This window comes from Leuciscus leuciscus (genome assembly GCF_965113295.1).
Source record: "Leuciscus leuciscus genome assembly, chromosome: 22".
Taxonomy (NCBI): Eukaryota; Metazoa; Chordata; class Actinopteri; order Cypriniformes; family Leuciscidae; genus Leuciscus; species Leuciscus leuciscus.
Window position 1 is genome coordinate 37,390,215 of NC_138746.1, and position 20,310 is coordinate 37,410,524.

The 20,310-nt window shown below is 41.9% G+C and overlaps 2 protein-coding genes across 2 annotated transcripts; both read right to left on the reverse strand.

The window, feature by feature from the left end:
• Nucleotides 1–636: 636 nt before the first annotated feature.
• Nucleotides 637–12,826, reverse strand: LOC309486604 (cilia- and flagella- associated protein 210-like). Its single transcript, XM_082153956.1, has 10 exons — nucleotides 12,669–12,826; nucleotides 12,536–12,588; nucleotides 11,293–11,457; nucleotides 9,983–10,156; nucleotides 9,701–9,906; nucleotides 7,832–7,988; nucleotides 7,605–7,744; nucleotides 5,366–5,558; nucleotides 4,985–5,149; nucleotides 637–4,889 (listed from the first exon to the last, which is right to left on the reverse strand). The coding sequence occupies exons 1-10, from the start codon at nucleotides 12,721–12,723 to the stop codon at nucleotides 4,671–4,673; spliced, it is 1,527 nt and encodes a 508-aa protein (XP_082010082.1). The 5' UTR covers nucleotides 12,724–12,826; the 3' UTR covers nucleotides 637–4,670.
• A 1,648-nt stretch (nucleotides 12,827–14,474) lies between these two features.
• Nucleotides 14,475–18,780, reverse strand: LOC309486607 (cilia- and flagella- associated protein 210-like). The gene is made up of 6 exons (XM_082153958.1): nucleotides 18,724–18,780; nucleotides 18,591–18,643; nucleotides 17,348–17,512; nucleotides 16,044–16,217; nucleotides 15,762–15,967; nucleotides 14,475–15,461 (listed from the first exon to the last, which is right to left on the reverse strand). The coding sequence occupies exons 1-6, from the start codon at nucleotides 18,776–18,778 to the stop codon at nucleotides 15,452–15,454; spliced, it is 663 nt and encodes a 220-aa protein (XP_082010084.1). The 5' UTR covers nucleotides 18,779–18,780; the 3' UTR covers nucleotides 14,475–15,451.
• Nucleotides 18,781–20,310: the final 1,530 nt, after the last annotated feature.

The window sequence follows — 20,310 nt, forward strand, 5'->3', positions numbered from 1 at the left end:
ATGAATGGTAGGGGAGAGACAGGTCTGTAATTCTCTACAAGTGATGTGTTTAGTGTTGGATTTTTAAGCAGTGGAGTTACCTGAGCCAGCTGGAATGCTGTAGGGAAAGTGCCAGTATGGAGGGATGAGTTGACGACGTGTGTGAGTGCTGGTAGAAGTGTGGGAGAGATGGCTTGTAGAAGGTGTGAGGGGATGGGGTCTAGAGGAGAGGAGGTAGGATGACTGGAGAGGAGAAGTTTAGATACTTCTTCATCGGTTAGCGGAGAGAAGGAGGAGAGAGGGTTATAGTTGTTGTTTTGGTGAAGAAGTTAGCAAAATCATCAGCAGTTAAAGAGGAGGCGGGTGGAGGAGGAGGACAGAGGAGAGAGTTGAACGTCTTGAAGAGTGATTGTGTGTTAGATGAGCTGCTGTTGATCTTGTTGTGGAAATATGAAGAAATGAACATCAACAAAAGGTGACAAGATCAACAGCTCCTCTAACACACGATCACTCTTCAAGACGTTTAACTCTCTCCTCTGTCTTCCTCTTCCACCCACCTCCTCTTTAACTGCTGATGATTTTGCTAACTTCTTCACCAAAACAACAACTATAACCCTCTCTCCTCCTTCTCTCTGCTAACCGATGAAGAAGTATCTAAACTTCTCCTCTCCAGTCATCCTACCTCCTCTCCTCTAGACCCCATCCCCTCACACCTTCTACAAGCCATCTCTCCCACACTTCTACCAGCACTCACACACATCATCAACTCATCCCTCCATACTGGCACTTTCCCTACAGCATTCCAGCAGGCTCGGGTAACTCCACTGCTTAAAAAACCAACACTAAACACATCACTTGTAGAGAATTACAGACCTGTCTCTCCCCTACCATTCATTGCGAAAACACTTGAACGAGTTGCTTTCAACCAAGTAACATCCTTCTTGTCTCTGACCAACCAGCTGGATGTCAACCAATCCGGCTTCAAGAAAGGGCATTCAACTGAGACTGCATTACTGTCGGTCACAGAAGCCCTTACGGATCGCAAAAGCTGCTTCCAACTCTTCAGTTCTCATTCTCCTGGATCTGCTGCCTTCGACACTGTGAATCATCAGATCCTTCTGTCCACCCTCTCATCACTGGGCATCACAGGAACTTCCCTCCACTGGTTAGAGTCTTAACTCACAGGTAGGTCCTTCAGGGTCGCATGGGGAGACGAGGTATCCAAAGCTCATCAACTGATCACAGGGGTTCCTCAGGGTTCAGTTCTTGGACCCTTGCTCTTCTCCATCTACACCACATCACTGGGACACATCATACAGGCACATGGTTTCTCCTACCACTGCTATGCTGATGACATACAGCTCTTCCTCTCATTTCAACCAGATGATCCCACAGTAGCTGCACGGATCTCAAGCTGTCTGGCGGACATCTCGACATGGATGAAGGAACACCACCTGCAGCTCAGCCTGGCAAAGACTGAGCTTCTCGTCCTCCCTGCCAATCCGTCTCTACAGCACAACTTCACTATCCAGCTAGAATCATCATCAATCACCCCATCAAGGTCGGTCAGAAATCTTGGAGTGATATTGGATGACCAGCTGACCTACACAGACCACATTTCAAAGACAGCTCGATCATGCAGGTTTGCACTGCACAACATCAGGAAGATCAGGCCTTTCCTAACCGAGCATGCAACACAACTTCTCGTCCAGGCCCTGGTTATCTCTAGGCTTGACTACTGCAATGCTCTTCTGGCTGGACTTCCATCATGTGCAACCAAACCTCTACAAATGATTCAGAATGCTGCAGCTCGTCTTGTGTTCAACGAGCCCAAGAGGGCCCATGTCACTCCTCTGTTCATCTCTCTGCACTGGCTACCTCTCGCTGCTCGCATCAAGTTCAAGGCATTGACGCTTGCTTACAGATCTATCACAGGCTCAGCTCCTCCTACTTTCACTCACTCCTAAGAGCCTACATCCCTACCAGAAGCCTACAATCGGTCAACGAGCGACGGCTCGTGGTTCCATCACAGAGAGCCACACAATCACTTTCCAGAACATTCTCATTCACAGTTCCATGCTGGTGGAATGCTCTCCCTACCCTCATCCGGAATGCAGAATCCCTGACAACATTCAAAAGACAGCTGAAAACCCATCTCTTCCATGAGCACTGAACCTCATAAATTTTTTTTTTTTAAATATCTCCTTTTTCCTTTAAATCCTCGCTTATCGGGCTTATGCTACTCTGACCAATGCCTGAACTTCGTATTCTGAGCACTTCTTGTGTTGTTTCTTGCCTCTTCACGATGACTCGCATAATTTAGTCCTAATTTGTAAGTTGCTTTGGACAAAAGCATCTGCTAAATGACTAAATGTAAATGTAAAATGTAGTTATTAACTTAGGGGCCGCTAACACGACACCGTTCTAACAGAAAACTCTAAGTTCTTTCTGCGCAAACGTCAAAAACGCGAACCAGTGAGAACGCCGATGGCGTGCACATGCATATTACGACTTCAGTCTATAGGTATGTGCGTTTGAATATATGTGCGCAGGCGTGTAGTCCTTCCCTACAAATCAACCCTCAACAAACTACTTGTCTGGCCTTAAAATTAATAATACAGAATTTGTATCGCTTCCACGTAGCCATGCGAACCGGAATTATCCCGACAACGCTTTATCTGTAGATAGGTAAAGGGAGGGAAGGAGGGAGGCCTTCACAGAGGAGAGACTAGTGGACATTTCAGGACTGCGCTGTCATCGTGTCCAGCCGAAGGTCCTTCATCAGATTTGGATCCGGCGGACTGCAGTAAACCTCGGGATAAACAGAGAGACTAATATTAGCGTAGACGCCATTCTTATGATGTAACGAGTACATCAGGATTTATGGGAAGTGTTCCCGGTTCCGGCTGACCTAATCTATGCAGCCTAATATTGAATTATAGAAGTCTATAATGTGTTATGTGTATGCTAGGTCAAAGAGATGTGTCTTTAGTCTAGCTTTGAACTGACAGAGTGTGTTTGCTTCCCGGACAATGTTAGAAAGACTGTTCCAAAGTTTTGGTGCTAAATAGGAAAAGGATCTACCGCCAGCAGTCGATTTTGATATTCTAGGTATTATCAACTGGCCGTAGTTTTGAGATCGCAATAGACGTGAAGGACTATAATGCGTTAAGAGCTCGCTCAAGTACTGCGGAGCTAAACCATTTAGTGCTTTGTAAGTAATCAGCAATATTTTAAAATGTATACGATGTTTAATAGGGAGCCAGTGCAGTGTTGACAGAACCGGGCTAATATGGTCATACTTCCTGGTTCTGGTAAGAACTCGAGCTGCTGTGTTTTGGACCAGCTGTAGTTTGTTTATTAAGCGTGCAGGGCAACCACCCATAATAGCATTACAATAATCTAGCCTTGAGGTCATGAACGCATGGACTAATTGTTCCGCATTTGTCAATGAGAGCATATGACGTAATTTAGATATATTTTTAAGATGGAAGAATGCGGTTTTACAGACACTAGACACGTGACTTTCAAATGAAAGATTGGTATCAAAGAGCACACCCAGGTTCCTGACGGACGACGAAGACTTCACAGAGCAGCCATCCAGTGTTAGACAGTATTCTAGGTTATTACGTGAGGACGTTTTTTGTCCAATAATTAGAATCTCTGTTTTTTCAGAATTAAGTAGTAAGAAATTACTAGTCATCCAATTTTTTATATCAGGTATACATTCCGTTAATTTTGTGAATTGGTAAGTTTCGTCAGGGCGTGAAGAAATATAGAGCTGAGTATCATCAGCATAACAGTGAAAACTAATGCCATGCTTCCTAATGATATCTCCCAAGGGTAGCATGTACAGAGTGAACAGCAGCGGTCCTAGTACTGAGCCTTGTGGTACGCCATACTGAACTTGTGATCGATGAGACATCTCTTCATTTACTGCTACAAACTGATAACGGTCAGATAAGTATGATTTAAACCATGCTAATGCAATTCCACTAATGCCAGAATTAGTTCGAATTTTTTGAAGCATCAAAAATACATTTTGGTCCAAAAATAACAAAAACTACAACTTTATTCAGCATTGTATTCTCTTCCGGGTCTGTTGTCAATCCGCGTTCACGACTCCGCAGTGACGCTGCTGACGTAAGACGCTGCTGACGTGTTATCTGGTGTTATCACTTACGCACCATTTTAAAAAATATAGCAATACCAAAATACAAACAATGTAGAATAGCTTGAATACAGCGTGCGTCTCCCTCAGACTGTAAACGAAGCTCGGGCGCTGCTTCGTTTACAGTCTGAGGGAGACGCACGCTGTATTCAAGCTATTCTACATTGTTTGTATTTTGATATTGCTATATTTTTTAAAATGGTGCGTAAGTGATAATTTACATTTTCAATGGAGGGACAGAAAGCTCTCGGACAAAATCTAAAATATCTTAAACTGTGTTCCGAAGATGAACGGAGGTCTTACGGGCTTGGAACGACATGAGGGTGAGTCATTGATGACATAATTTTCATTTTTGGGTGAACTAACCCTTTAAGGGCCTGAGTGTGCTCGTTGTACCACGGCGTTGGACTATTTTCTTTAATCTTCTTTAAGCGCAACGGAGCAACTGTGTCTAAAGTGCTGGAAAAGAGAGAGTTAAAAGTTTCTGTCGCAATATCGAGTTCTTCTAAAGAACTGGATATTACGAAAAAAATACTTGCGCGCCCTTGACGTTTCCACGGACTGACTGCCTGTTCTTCTGGAGAGGGGAGACGTTTCTCTCTGCCATCCGGGCTCTTTCGATGACTCGACTGGCGTATTTCTGGAACTGGTTTTCCTCCTCAACCAAGAGAGCCATGTTCTCCGCCGCAAAGTCGTTCTGTTCTTTTCTTGCATGGAGATCCCTTCCACGTTTTTCAGCCTTTACAAAACCAATGTTGCATTAGAGAGAAATTACAATTTCTGAAAGTTCAAAAGTTCAATGCATAAAATAAAACATATTAAAATAATACCCACCATTTGTTGTATGTGGCTGTCATGGAGTGCTGTTCTTTCTTCTCTAGATTTTTGAACTTCAAGTTGTTCCTTTTCCTTGAAGAGTTTATCTGCTTCCTTCAGGGCATACAGCGTCTCCAGAGAGATATGTTTTTCTTCCTCTGCCTTTCGTTGCAGCTCTCGCGTCTGATATAGAGTTGAGAAAAATGTTTATTTCAATAAATGCATTTCAAATTATGTATATAAACAGTGTGACGCTCTAACCCTGTGGTAAAATGAAGCCATAAGCCCCGCGCAGCCGTGTGTTACAGTGGAGCGGCTGAGGGGCGATGTGAGGCACGACGCGGAGCGCAGATTTAAACATGTTTACATGTATAAAAACATCAGGAATAGGCCATTTACCTTGGATTCTCTGTGTGCAGCGATAGAGTCCAACATGGCTGCATGTTTCTCCTCTTTCTCACACTGCACTCGGGCATGTTCGGCCTCACGTTCAGCGACTACTTTAGCGATGCGCGGTTCCTCATGGCTGATTTCTTGCTGCTTCTGCATGGCTAACTTCTGCACAACAGTGTCTCTGGGTCTTTGACGCTCTCTAAAGCAAACATAAAGACAAATACAAGCTCAGTTCTGAGACAAAGCAAGCAGTGGGAAGAAGTATACTTTCTCTCCAGGCTTCCCACACTGATTTCAATAACCTTCCCAGTTAGGTGTGATTCATGAATGAGCAAGTTGTAAGAATGTGGATGTCGAATGGTTTGTCAGGTAGCAATCTTTTGAATTAGTTTATTTTGAATTTAGGTTTATACACTAATTTATTTACATTTGTATAAATGTTCCCAAAAGACCTTTCACAGACAAATTAAATATTGGAACTGGTTTGCAAGCAAGTTTGAATTTGAAACAAACACTCAGAAAGAGCAGTTTCTAGTTGGTTAAATACACTGTAAACCCGAATAAAATTGGCAAAACTCAAATAATTTGAGGTAATCAGTACATCAAATCGTTTAAGTTAAGAAATTGAATGTTTAAGTAAGCAGAGCTTGCAGATTTTTGTTTTGTAATCATACATTTTAATTGCTCTAAACTTGAAATATTTGAGTAAGATAATTCATACAACAACTTAAAATTGTCATGTAATCTCAACTTCAACATTTTTAGTAGTGGAAACTTGGTTAGATTTAACCAGCTAATTCAGTAAGTGCTACCTTGCTAATACGCTGATTTCACGCAGCCGCCATTTTGAAATCGAAAGTGAGGCTCCGGTGGGTAAAACCCCGGAAGTAAAGATAAACAACAGTGCCTTGGATTACCATCCTGAAGCTGCTGCCGCGATTTACACTTTTGGATGTTATTATCCAATATAGGATATGTATATAGTTCATTCCTGCTTCGTTTTTTATATTCTGAATTATATATAAAAAAAAATTTTTATTTATAAATGAATTTCACTGTATATAGTCTAAAGTATGAAAGACATGTTTGTACATTTTTAGAATTGACACAACATCATTAAACACAACAATACGCTATCACATTCACGACTCTCCTGTGATTAAAGGCGACACTTCCGGTTTTCTTCCCACCGGAGCCTCGCGTTCGATTTCAAAATAACGGCTGCGTGAAATCAGCGTATTGGTGACACGATGCCTTGATAGCATCAGCATATCATTATACTTGCGGAATGAGTACAGCAACTTAAAACATTTAACACACACTGTTCTCAAACCAAGCTCATGCTCCACTCGTCACCAGCCATGATGATAACTCCCCAAAAAACCCAACATAACAGAAACTCTTATAAACTAGCATTACAAAACATTAAACAATACTAAATCTCCCACAAAAAATCCCAGCCTAGTTTCAGTTAAATTTAAGCTTGTCAAAATGAAAAGAAACAAGTTCATAGAACTCAAAACCCCGAACAATTCAACTTACTTAAAATGTGTCAGTTTTGTGAACTCAAAAGAAAAAAGAAAGTTTTAAATACTCATAAAATTGTAAGTATCTTTTGTTAATTTGATGGAACTAATTTGTATAATTTGAGTTGGCCCTACTCAAAACAATGAATTATTTTGAGCGTTAGGGTTTACAGTGTTATGGAGCTAAAAATAAAAAATAAAAATATTAGATGAGAAACTTAAACCTTAAACTTAGAAATGTTGCCTTGGCAACTCACTGAAATAACATTTCAATTTGTAAGTTGAAGTACTAAAATTACTAAAATTACTAAAACTAAAACAGAAATAAATATAAAATAAAGCTCAAAAGAAATCAAATAAAAAACAAATAAAAAAAATGACAAAAGCACATACTCACAATTCCTAAAACTTAAACTATAAAAATAAAAGGTAATTAAAAAAAAATTCTAAACACTGTATACTATAAATAAATAACAGCCCATGATCTCTAGAGATTCACAGTTTTAAAGTAACAAAATGCGTTGTCTAGCATTTAATATATCAAGTTGAGTATGGGTTGGAAGTGTTTAACATAAATAATCAGCATGCTGTGTGTTTTATACGTGTTAGCCCTCATACATGTACAATTTAGCAGGGAGCAAAATAAATAAGTTAATTTCTGGCACTAATGAGAATCCTGTAATCTCCACCACAGGACGCATTTGTCTGATGTACAATACCTGATTATTTCCATCCGCTTTTCTTTCCACACTCTCCTCTGTTCTTCTTTCTGGCTGACGATCTGCTTTCCCTTCTCCTCCTCTTCCTCAATCATCAGAGCCTCTGCTGCTCTCATCAGCTCTCTTTCGGTCCGAAGGTCCTGATGGAAGACAGAAGAAGGGATTTCTAAACCGCATCTGATTCAGTCTGCTTTCACAGTGTGGATGTTGTCCAACAACCGCCTTACCTGATAAGCTTTCATCGAGCTCCTCTTCTCTTCTTGTTTCTTGCACTCTTTCATGGCCTGTTCCCTCAGATTATAATCTATGAGTTGCTCCATTTCTTCAGCCTCCCTCCTCATCTCCTGCCTCTTCTGCGCTTTCTTCATCTCATTAACCTTACACCTAATAAAGCAGGAAACGTCAGACACCTTGTGCTTTAAGGGAATTCCCAGCTTTAGAGAAGGTTCTCTCATGGTTACGAACAAACGTTCTTCTAGTAACATTAATAGAAAGTTCGTTCAAAGTTTTCTGGCCTTTAATCATGTTCTCAAAACATTCACATAAAAACATTATTTATACATCATTGGTGGAGTGTATTTTTGGTGCGGGTGAGGGCGGGGTGCGGGTGAGGGCGGGGTGCGGGTGAGGGCGGGGTGAGGGTGCGGTGAGGGCGGGGTGCGGGTGAGGGCGGGGTGCGGGTGAGGGTGAGGGTGCGGGTGAGGGCGGGGTGAGGGTGCGGTGCGGGTGAGGGCGGGGTGAGGGTGATGGTTTGCGGTGCGGGTGAGGACGGGGTGAGGGCGCGGCGCGGGTGAGGGCGGGGTGCGGGTGAGGGCGGGGTGAGGGCGCGGCGCGGGTGAGGGCGGGGTGAGGGCGCGGCGCGGGTGAGGGCGGGGTGCGGGTGAGGGCGGGGTGCGGGTGAGGGCGCGGCGCGGGTGAGGGTGCGGTGCGGGTGAGGGCGGGGTGCGGGTGAGGGCGGGGTGAGGGCGCGGCGCGGGTGAGGGCGGGGTGCGGGTGAGGGCGGGGTGCGGGTGAGGGCGCGGCGCGGGTGAGGGCGCGGCGCGGGTGAGGGTGCGGTGCGGGTGAGGGCGGGGTGCGGGTGAGGGCGCGGCGCGGGTGAGGGTGCGGTGCGGGTGAGGGCGGGGTGAGTGTGCACTGAGTGTGTTGTTAGCTGTGTGTGCACTGAGTGTGTTGTTAGCTGTGTGTGCACTGAGTGTGTTGTTGTTAGCTGTGTGTGCACTGAGTGTGTTGTTGTTAGCTGTGTGTGCACTGAGTGTGTTGTTAGCTGTGTGTGCACTGAGTGTGTTGTTAGCTGTGTGTGCACTGAGTGTATTGTTGTTAGCTGTGTGTGCACTGAGTGTGTTGTTAGCTGTGTGTGCACTGAGTGTGTTGTTAGCTGTGTGTGCACTGAGTGTGTTGTTAGCTGTGTGTGCACTGAGTGTATTGTTGTTAGCTGTGTGTGCACTGAGTGTGTTGTTGTTAGCTGTGTGTGCACTGAGTGTGTTGTTAGCTGTGTGTGCACTGAGTGTGTTGTTGTTAGCTGTGTGTGCACTGAGTGTATTGTTGTTAGCTGTGTGTGCACTGAGTGTGTTGTTAGCTGTGTGTGCACTGAGTGTGTTGTTAGCTGTGTGTGCACTGAGTGTATTGTTGTTAGCTGTGTGTGCACTGAGTGTGTTGTTGTTAGCTGTGTGTGCACTGAGTGTGTTGTTAGCTGTGTGTGCACTGAGTGTGTTGTTAGCTGTGTGTGCACTGAGTGTGTTGTTGTTAGCTGTGTGTGCACTGAGTGTATTGTTGTTAGCTGTGTGTGCACTGAGTGTATTGTTGTTAGCTGTGTGTGCACTGAGTGTATTGTTGTTAGCTGTGTGTGCACTGAGTGTATTGTTAGCTGTGTGTGCACTGAGTGTATTGTTAGCTGTGTGTGCACTGAGTGTATTGTTAGCTGTGTGTGCACTAAGTGTATTGTTAGCTGTGTGTGCACTGAGTGTATTGTTAGCTGTGTGTGCACTGAGTGTATTGTTGTTAGCTGTGTGTGCACTGAGTGTATTGTTAGCTGTGTGTGCACTGAGTGTATTGTTGTTAGCTGTGTGTGCACTGAAGCATAGATGATTTCTCCTTACTGTAGTTTCCAGCTGTCGGAGATGGCCTGGCGGTCTCGGCTCCTCTGCTGGGCGATCTGCTGATCCCGCTGGACCGCCAGCTCTTCTCTGCGAGACCTTTCAGCCAAGAACTCTTTGTCTTCGTTTCTGCTGGCAATCGCTTGCATGCGCTTCAGCTCGATCTGAGCCTTCCTCTCCTGCTGGACCTCCGTCAGGAACAGAGCGCTCTATAAAACAAGAGGATCGTTTAATAACACTTCACCACAGAAGAAGATTTGTGATGTAATACCGTAAGACACACACATGGAAGCCTTTCACTCTGTCGGTCTGGAAGAACTGCTGGGTACGTGCTCTCTCGAGGGCCTCCTCTCGTGTCTGCGCCCGGTATTCCGCTTCTTCCTGGTCCTGCTGTTTCCTCTTCTCCTCTGCCATCGCCTCTCGAACTCCTTTCGCCTCGAGCTTTACACGCCGTTGTCCCTGTAAGGATGAAATCAGATTTGTTTGTTGTACTTTGTTACTGTACACATCAAGTCTCATATTAACCCTCAGAGACACAGGTATTGGTTTATTTATTTTCTTTTAACGTAGAAAAACTAAAACATCACATCAAGATGACATTCAAATTACAATTTAACATTATACCAAACCATAACTTAATATTATAATAGGGGCACAGACACAAAAAGAAAATTAGACAGCGAGAAGTATAAACAAGGCTATATAAATAAACAAATAAAAGTATCTGCACATGTTCAAAAGAATAAATAATGGTAACATTTGTTTGTATTGTGTATGTTCTTTTTAGGGTTAGTTTGTGTTTTAGTTCTGTTCCCGTTCTCCTGTGTCATTTGACCTAGTTTCCCAGTGTGTTTGATTAATCATTCCTCTAATCTGTTGTACAGTTAATGATCTCTTTTGTGTGCTATGTGTGTTTTAGCCCTCAGTCTGAGGTCGTTCCCTGTCCAGTATAGTCTGAGTGTAATGACCCTGTGTCTCCTGCATGTTCCCATTGGTGATTAAAGCACTCTTAGTTTATCTCTGACTCGAGCGTGTGGAACTACATGTGACAATCGTATAGTAAGTTCACCATTAGTTAAGTACGAACTAACAATGAAAAATAATTCTAAACACAAACGGCATACAAAATAAACCGGAGTATTATCAAAATATTATAATACGTTATACATACGAGCTGAAAAATCCAACCAAATAACATATTTTTTTTAATAAATTATTCTTATTTCTTAATAAAGACTTATAAAAAGGCCTATTTTCTTTCTTAAAAGGCAACTTGGGTCCTGGAGGGCCACTGTCCTACAGAGATTAGCTCCAACCCTGAAAATAAATCCCCTGCCTGTAATTTTCTAGTAATCCTGAGGACCTCGATTAGCTTGTTCAGGTGTGTTTGATTAGGGTTGAAGCTAAACTCTGTAGGACAGTGGCCCTCCAGGACCGAAGTTGCCCAGGTCATTAAAAAGCATGATGTTTACGCATATTTAGTATGGAGACACGCAAGAAAAAAAGTTTGTGTGCACGATTTACTAATTCGTTCCCTCGATTTAGCCTACTATTTGTGTCATGTGCGGGTCTGTAATCCCAGTGCTCCCACTCACCGCGATGGTGTTGGTCCATTGTGCGGCGGCCTCTTTAGAGCGCATGTACAGCGCCTCCCTCTCTGCCTCCCTCTCTTCAGCGGCTGATGTGACACTGCTCTTCTGGAGATCCACACCGTTCACACTGTCCTGTATCCGCTGCCATTCAGATTTGGACAAAGCTACCTTTTGACAGAGGTGGGTAGAGTATCCCAAAACTGATAAGTACTTATAGAAATATTTACTCAAAGTAAAAGTAATAATCTTAATAGTTACTTGAGTAAGAGTAAAAAAGTATCCAATGAAAAAACTACTCAAGTAGCGAGTTACTTCGGATAGGCCTATATATATATATATGAAGACTTCATGATGCAAAAGCCTCTGAGTGCCATCTGAAAAGTTCTTCTAAAACAGGCATTTTTATCAAGCTCGTATATTTAAGTTCAGTAATTTCACTTTAATGACAATTAATATGTACTGTTCATTGCCATTTAAGTGAAATAACTGAACATAAACATACAAGCTTGATAAGAAGAAAATTTCAGATGGTACTTAGAGAGGCTTTTATATCTGAAGTCGTCATATATATATACAATTATATTATTTAGATTTGTTTTATTTAAATGACTATTATTATCATAAATAGGCTATCTTTGCAACACAAACAGAAGAGACCAGCATTATTTCTGCCATCTGTAGCCCTAAAATCATTGCCTGTTCTTTGGTTTGTATAATATGAATTTATACAACTATATTTGGATTATTAGACAATGTCGAAATAAAGTGAATCTGCAAGAGTGTTTCATTCAAAGGCATGTAATAGACAGAGAAGAAAGAGTTAAACTCTATACATGACTGATACTGAACATCTGAACACATCGACGGATCTTCTTCTGTCTGGTCTCCGAAATATAATCAAATGTATATTTCATCACGAACCGATTTAGACAGATCTGTCAACTTGTTTGATGAAGTATTTGAACAGAATCGACTCAAAAGAGTGATTCATTTGTGAATTAAGCCCAGAAAAAAAGATACAGCGCGCTTGGTATAAACTACGCATTTAACAACACATATTGCATTAAAATAAAGTAACGAGAGGAACGTCGCTCAACGTAACGAAGTAAAAGTACAGCTGTTTCATTAGAAATGTACTCGAGTTAAAGTAAAAGTACCCACATCTACTCTTAAAAGTAACATTTTTCCAAAAAAATACTCAAGTAAATGTATGTAAACGAAGTAAATGTACTAAGTTACTACCCACCTCTGCCTTTTGACGAAGGTCTGCTTCGGTTTTCTCCATCTCCAAACTCCCAGCTGCAGTAGACAACATCATTATTTACAAGTTATTAAAAAAAATGATTATACATTATTTTCAAATAATTTTTAATTATTACCTTGGCTATCTCTCCGACCGATATTGATGACACTTGTTACTGAAAATTTTGACATTTTAACTTCACGAATTCGTTGAATTAGCAAGAAGTATATCGACAGACAAATTTTTGTTTTATGCTCTGACTCTTGTGACTTGCTAACACTGTTGCCTAGCAACCCTTAGTTCCCGCGAAATAGGGTGAGGTCATGGGAATGTGATGACGCAATGCGCGGCACATCTCAGAGATGGTACAGACGAGCATTTGTGATTTAAAAAGTGTATATTATATTATAATATTATTATTATTATTCTATATATATATATATATATATATATATATATATATAATATATATAATTTTTTTTTTTTTTTTGAAAATGACCGATCGTTTCGTAAGACTCTTATTTCTCGACTGGGATCGTGCCGTGACTTTGAAGCTGCATTGAGACGGACATTTGAACCTTCTTTGAACAGTTGGTTGCAATTTAAGTCCATTCTGTGGAGAAAAATCCTGTAATGTTTTCCTCAAAAACCTTAATTTCTTTTCGACTGAAGAAAGAAAGACATGGATATCTCGGATGACATCGTGGTGAGTAAATTATCACAGGGTGTCCGTGTGGTGGTTACAAAAGTAGATACGTAATTGTAAATCATTAAGTAGATAAATAGTAGTAAATATGTTATATGTAAGATATATGGATGACAAGAGAATTTATTCCTTAAATGTGTTTATTTCGTTGATTAATGTTCCCTGCTCAATCGTTCGATTATTTGATTGCTTTTCCTTTGGGAGGTGTTCGCCTGCTTGAGGAGGGGGCGCGCGCGCGCTGCTCAAACAATACAGACTTTGATGATATGCAGCAGCAGCAGCTCCGTGTCTGTGTTAATTTATTCATCTATTTCCCCTCATCAGGTATGAACTATGGATAGTAAAACAATAAGAGTATGTTTTTAATATGTAAGAGTTTAAGAAATGTTAACCACATTGTTTAAAGTGTTTAAGTTTACTGTTATTACGGACATGTAAAAGTTCGCTTCAAGTCACGTCTGTGTGCTGCGTCACGCGTGCTAGTTACACATTTCCATGCTAGTGATGGAGACCATGCGGTCTCAGAGAAAATACGCAATATTAGAGTAAAGTCCACAAATAACATGTGTTTTGGTGAAATAATACAATGAGTAAGTTGTAAGTGCCAAATAACTGTGAAAATGAGTGTCTGTACTAAAAAGTGTATCAGAAAGAATAATTCTGGCTAACATGAACACATTTTTAGGATTTATTCACATGGAAAATGTTATCAGTGAATATCTCATAGTACATAATGCTTAATCTGTAGACACAGCAGTAAAGGGAAAATATTGTGTATATGTAGTTCTGTTCTATATTTTGTGATTACTACTCTTGAAATGATGCGCTGTCATTGATTGACATAAGAGTGAAAACTGTTTTACATTGTATAAGAAAACAATACAGACTTTGATGATATGCAGCAGCAGCAGCTCCGTGTCTGTGTTAATTTATTCATCTATTTCCCCTCATCAGGCGGTGAGGGTACTACATTTTGGAGGCACCGCTGGGATAGATGTTCGATGTAGTGACTCCCTGACCGGTAGAGCCCATTTTGCAACATCGTCCCCTTCTTAGTGACCCAGATGAGCAGCAGTGTGAGATATTCCGGATGAGTGGTGGTAAAGACTGATTGAGCAGTGTGTGCACTTGGAGTTGTCACAAGGTCAAGTCAGTAAGGTAAACACCCTCAAAAGCCTGTCTACACCGCAGCAAAAAAAAAAAAAAAAAAAATGGATGAGCTTAAACGTCTTCAGGATGAAATTAGTGAGAAAATATGCACGCTATCATGTGAAAAGCTGGCAAAACTCAGTGTCTCTCTTCAGCTAATACGAGAGGAGGAGACAAATGTGACTCGTTTGTCCCTTTTGGGCGGCCTTAGTAACCATCTTCTGAGACCAGAGCTAGATGAGTTAGAGGATGGCGGCATGGCTGAACTTCTGACCATTAATGACAATCTGAGTCAGCTCATGGGAATCACAGTTAATGAGTCTGACCCAGGCGCAGAGAGAGAGGAAAATAAACCTGGAGAGGTCCATACAGTCCAAAGAGAAATACCAGAAAGTGGAAGAAGTGCAGCTGAGTTGGTTTCTGCCATGCACATTAGTCCTACCACAGTACAAAATGCAATAAACAGACAGACGTATGTAGACCATGGCCCAGTTTATTCTCCGCACACATCACAGAGACAAATTAACTCAACCTGGCACAAAGACTTCAAAATTTCTGGTCTAATAGGAGATCCAGGACAGAAGGATCGTCTCTCATTTTCCAGTCTGGCAAGGCAGATAGAAAGCGGACTCAATAAGGGCTATCCAGAACAGGAAATAATAGATTCTGTCATCAGAGCTATCACACCAGGGCTTCAGCTGCGGAGCTATCTGGAGGGAAAGGCAGGGCTGACTCTCCCCATGCTGAGAGGCATACTTCGGTCTCATTATCAGGAGAAAAATGCTACTGAGCTATATAAGCAACTCACCACCGAAGCTCAGCGCAGTAGAGAAACGCCACAAAGCTTCCTAATACGAGCCCTTGATCTTAGACAGAAAATTCTGTTTGCTTCTCAGGAGGATGATTCAGGCTTAAAATATGATCCTGCTTTAGTCCAGAATATGTTTTTGCACACAGTCTTGACCGGATTGCAAAATGATCGCGTCCAAAGTGACATTCAAACATGCCTCTCAGATCCCACTGTTCCAGATGAGGTGTTGCTGGAAAAACTCAATATCGCTTGCTCAAATGAATCTGAAAGACAAAACAAACGAAAATCTGAAAAGAGTGGTACTGTTCATGCTGTGCAGCTAAGCGAGCCTGTCCCTGAACAAAAAGTTCAGCCCAAACCATCTAAGCTCGATTTAATGTGACAATTAAGTGTGCACTGAGTGTATTGTTAGCTGTGTGTGCACTGAGTGTATTGTTAGCTGTGTGTGCACTGAGTGTATTGTTGTTAGCTGTGTGTGCACTGAGTGTATTGTTAGCTGTGTGTGCACTGAGTGTATTGTTGTTAGCTGTGTGTGCACTGAAGCATAGATGATTTCTCCTTACTGTAGTTTCCAGCTGTCGGAGATGGCCTGGCGGTCTCGGCTCCTCTGCTGGGCGATCTGCTGATCCCGCTGGACCGCCAGCTCTTCTCTGCGAGACCTTTCAGCCAAGAACTCTTTGTCTTCGTTTCTGCTGGCAATCGCTTGCATGCGCTTCAGCTCGATCTGAGCCTTCCTCTCCTGCTGGACCTCCGTCAGGAACAGAGCGCTCTATAAAACAAGAGGATCGTTTAATAACACTTCACCACAGAAGAAGATTTGTGATGTAATACCGTAAGACACACACATGGAAGCCTTTCACTCTGTCGGTCTGGAAGAACTGCTGGGTACGTGCTCTCTCGAGGGCCTCCTCTCGTGTCTGCGCCCGGTATTCCGCTTCTTCCTGGTCCTGCTGTTTCCTCTTCTCCTCTGCCATCGCCTCTCGAACTCCTTTCGCCTCGAGCTTTACACGCCGTTGTCCCTGTAAGGATGAAATCAGATTTGTTTGTTGTACTTTGTTACTGTACACATCAAGTCTCATATTAACCCTCAGAGACACAGGTATTGGTTTATTTATTTTCTTTTAAAGAATGAGAGTTTATGCGCGCTGTATACAACAATAATATTAGGCACAGTAGCTGCTTTTTTTCTTTTCTTTTTTAATCAAGAACTTTGTTGAACAATATGAAAACCATAAATGTAGTTGCTGTGACTTAACGGTGTCTGACTAGTTGACACTTGGTGTGATGACATCATCGTTTCACAAAATATACGGATTGGCCGTACACACGAAAACGCAAGGGCGGCGTTTTCAGATTTATCCACCTTGGGACCCGGTTTCAAAAAATAGCGCTTTCAGTCTCCGAAAACGCCGGATCCGTGTGGACGAAACGCCAATACGATAAAAAATGTATACGTATACAGCGAAACGCGTCTCCGTGTGGACGGGGCCTCAGTCTGAGGTCGTTCCCTGTCCAGTATAGTCTGAGTGTAATGACCCTGTGTCTCCTGCATGTTCCCATTGGTGATTAAAGCACTCTTAGTTTATCTCTGACTCGAGCGTGTGGAACTACATGTGACAATCGTATAGTAAGTTCACCATTAGTTAAGTACGAACTAACAATGAAAAATAATTCTAAACACAAACGGCATACAAAATAAACCGGAGTATTATCAAAATATTATAATACGTTATACATACGAGCTGAAAAATCCAAACATTTAATAAATTATTCTTATTTCTTAAGAAAGACTTATAAAAAGGCCTATTTTCTTCCTTAAAAGGCAACTTGGGTCCTGGAGGGCCACTGTCCTACAGAGATTAGCTCCAACCCTGAAAATAAATCCCCTGCCTGTAATTTTCTAGTAATCCTGAGGACCTCGATTAGCTTGTTCAGGTGTGTTTGATTAGGGTTGAAGCTAAACTCTGTAGGACAGTGGCCCTCCAGGACCGAAGTTGCCCAGGTCATTAAAAAGCATGATGTTTACGCATATTTAGTATGGAGACACGCAAGAAAAAAAGTTTGTGTGCACGATTTACTAATTCGTTCCCTCGATTTAGCCTACTATTTGTGTCATGTGCGGGTCTGTAATCCCAGTGCTCCCACTCACCGCGATGGTGTTGGTCCATTGTGCGGCGGCCTCTTTAGAGCGCATGTACAGCGCCTCCCTCTCTGCCTCCCTCTCTTCAGCGGCTGATGTGACACTGCTCTTCTGGAGATCCACACCGTTCACACTGTCCTGTATCCGCTGCCATTCAGATTTGGACAAAGCTACCTTTTGACAGAGGTGGGTAGAGTATCCCAAAACTGATAAGTACTTATAGAAATATTTACTCAAAGTAAAAGTAATAATCTTAATAGTTACTTGAGTAAGAGTAAAAAAGTATCCAATGAAAAAACTACTCAAGTAGCGAGTTACTTCGGATAGGCCTATATATATATATATGAAGACTTCATGATGCAAAAGCCTCTGAGTGCCATCTGAAAAGTTCTTCTAAAACAGGCATTTTTATCAAGCTCGTATATTTAAGTTCAGTAATTTCACTTTAATGACAATTAATATGTACTGTTCATTGCCATTTAAGTGAAATAACTGAACATAAACATACAAGCTTGATAAGAAGAAAATTTCAGATGGTACTTAGAGAGGCTTTTATATCTGAAGTCGTCATATATATATACAATTATATTATTTAGATTTGTTTTATTTAAATGACTATTATTATCATAAATAGGCTATCTTTGCAACACAAACAGAAGAGACCAGCATTATTTCTGCCATCTGTAGCCCTAAAATCATTGCCTGTTCTTTGGTTTGTATAATATGAATTTATACAACTACATTTGGATTATTAGACAATGTCGAAATAAAGTGAATCTGCAAGAGTGTTTCATTCAAAGGCATGTAATAGACAGAGAAGAAAGAGTTAAACTCTATACATGACTGATACTGAACATCTGAACACATCGACGGATCTTCTTCTGTCTGGTCTCCGAAATATAATCAAATGTATATTTCATCACGAACCGATTTAGACAGATCTGTCAACTTGTTTGATGAAGAATTTGAACAGAATCGACTCAAAAGAGTGATTCATTTGTGAATCAAGCCCAGAAAAAAAGATACAGCGCGCTTGGTATAAACTACGCATTTAACAACACATATTGCATTAAAATAAAGTAACGAGAGGAACGTCGCTCAACGTAACGAAGTAAAAGTACAGCTGTTTCATTAGAAATGTACTCGAGTTAAAGTAAAAGTACCCACATCTACTCTTAAAAGTAACATTTTTTCCCAAAAATACTCAAGTAAATGTATGTAAATGAAGTAAATGTACTAAGTTACTACCCACCTCTGCCTTTTGACGAAGGTCTGCTTCGGTTTTCTCCATCTCCAAACTCCCAGCTGCAGTAGACAACATCATTATTTACAAGTTATTAAAAAAAATGATTATACATTATTTTCAAATAATTTTTAATTATTACCTTGGCTATCTCTCCGACCGATATTGATGACACTTGTTACTGAAAATGTTGACATTTTAACTTAAGCAGATGTTGCGTGAGGAATGTCATGCCTTCTCAAAGTCAGATGATGATATTGGCTGTGTTCCAGGTTTACAACTGAGCATTGATTTAAACGATAACACCCCTGTTGCCCGCACATACACATCAGTCCCTAAACCATTATACCAAGAAATGAAAGACTACTTACACGATCTGATTGCTCAAGGATGGGTGACCAAGTCTCATTCCCCTTACTCGTCCCCAATTGTCTGCGTTCGAAAGAAAGATGGCAGTCTCAGGCTGTGTATTGACTATAGGGGCCTGAACAGCAAAACAATCCCTGATCGCCAGCCAATACCCAGGGTGCAGGATATCCTCGATGGCTTGGGGGGCAATGCATGGTTCTCTCTACTGGACCAGGGAAAAGCATACCACCAAGGGTTCATGTCCCCAGAGAGCAGGTATCTGACTGGATTCACCACACCATGGGGCCTCTACGAATGGATCCGTATCCCCTTCGGCCTTATGAATGCGCCTGCAGCATTCCAACGGTTTATGGAGGAATGCCTGGAAGGATTGAGAGATAAAATTTGCATACCCTATTTAGATGACATCCTGGTCTTCACTGAGTCCTTCAACGATCAGGTGGAAGCGTTACGGAGAGTGCTTAAAAGGTTGCAATCCCATGGAGTCAAGTTAAAACCTAAAAAATGTGAGCTCTTTAAGAAGGAGGTGCGTTACCTGGGAAGAATTGTCTCAGCTGAAGGCAGTAGTATGGATCCCGCGGACACAGTCGCTGTAACGGCACTTAAGGAAAAGAAACCGAGCACAGTAGGAGAGCTGCGCAAGATTCTTGGCCTGCTCAGCTATTATCGGCAATACCTCAAAGACTTCTCCCGGATTGCCAGTCCCCTCTATGATCTGTTAAAAGCTAACACTGACGGTGAACCACAGAGGAAAGGAAAGCACAACATAAGAAATAACAAACGGAATCATGTGGTACCATCAAGTAAATCGATTGAGTGGACAGAACACCATCAGGAGGTACTTGAGAAATTGATTGATTGCCTGGTTCAGCCTCCAGTTCTAGGGTTTCCAGACTTCTCCCAACCATTCATACTCCATACGGACGCATCCAACCAAGGTTTAGGAGCAATTTTATATCAGAACCAGAAGGGAAAGCTGAGAGTAATTGCCTATGGCTCCCGAACGTTGACAGCAGCAGAGAAAAATTACCACCTGCACAGTAGGAAATTGGAATTTTTAGCTCTGAAATGGGCTGTAACAGAAAAATTCAGAGACTATCTGTATTATGCACCAACCTTTACAGTGTTCAGCGACAACAACCCATTGACCTATGTCCTGACCTCGGCAAAGTTAAATGCCACCGGGTGTAGATGGGTATCAGAGCTCGCAGACTTCCACTTTACCATACGCTACCGTCCCGGTAGAGAAAACATAGATGCAGACTCACTCTCCAGGATGCCAGTCGACCTGGAAACGACAATGAGAGAATGTACTGAGGAGTTCTCATCTGACTGTGTGGGAGCGGTAGTACAAGCAGTG

Excerpts from the sequence above, each read along its gene's own strand:
- LOC309486604 (XM_082153956.1), bottom strand. The coding sequence starts at position 12,723 with ATGTCAAAATTTTCAGTAACAAGTGTCATCAATATCGGTCGGAGAGAT. Across the intron at positions 9,907-9,982 it reads ACAGAGTGAAAGGCTTCCAT|AGCGCTCTGTTCCTGACGGA; the intron begins GTGTGTGTCTTA and ends CTTGTTTTATAG. Across the intron at positions 5,559-7,604 it reads AAGCGGATGGAAATAATCAG|AGAGCGTCAAAGACCCAGAG; the intron begins GTATTGTACATC and ends TGTTTGCTTTAG.
- LOC309486607 (XM_082153958.1), bottom strand. The coding sequence starts at position 18,778 with ATGTCAACATTTTCAGTAACAAGTGTCATCAATATCGGTCGGAGAGAT. Across the intron at positions 17,513-18,590 it reads ACCTTCGTCAAAAGGCAGAG|GTAGCTTTGTCCAAATCTGA; the intron begins GTGGGTAGTAAC and ends CTCTGTCAAAAG. Across the intron at positions 16,218-17,347 it reads AATGGACCAACACCATCGCG|GGACAACGGCGTGTAAAGCT; the intron begins GTGAGTGGGAGC and ends TCATCCTTACAG.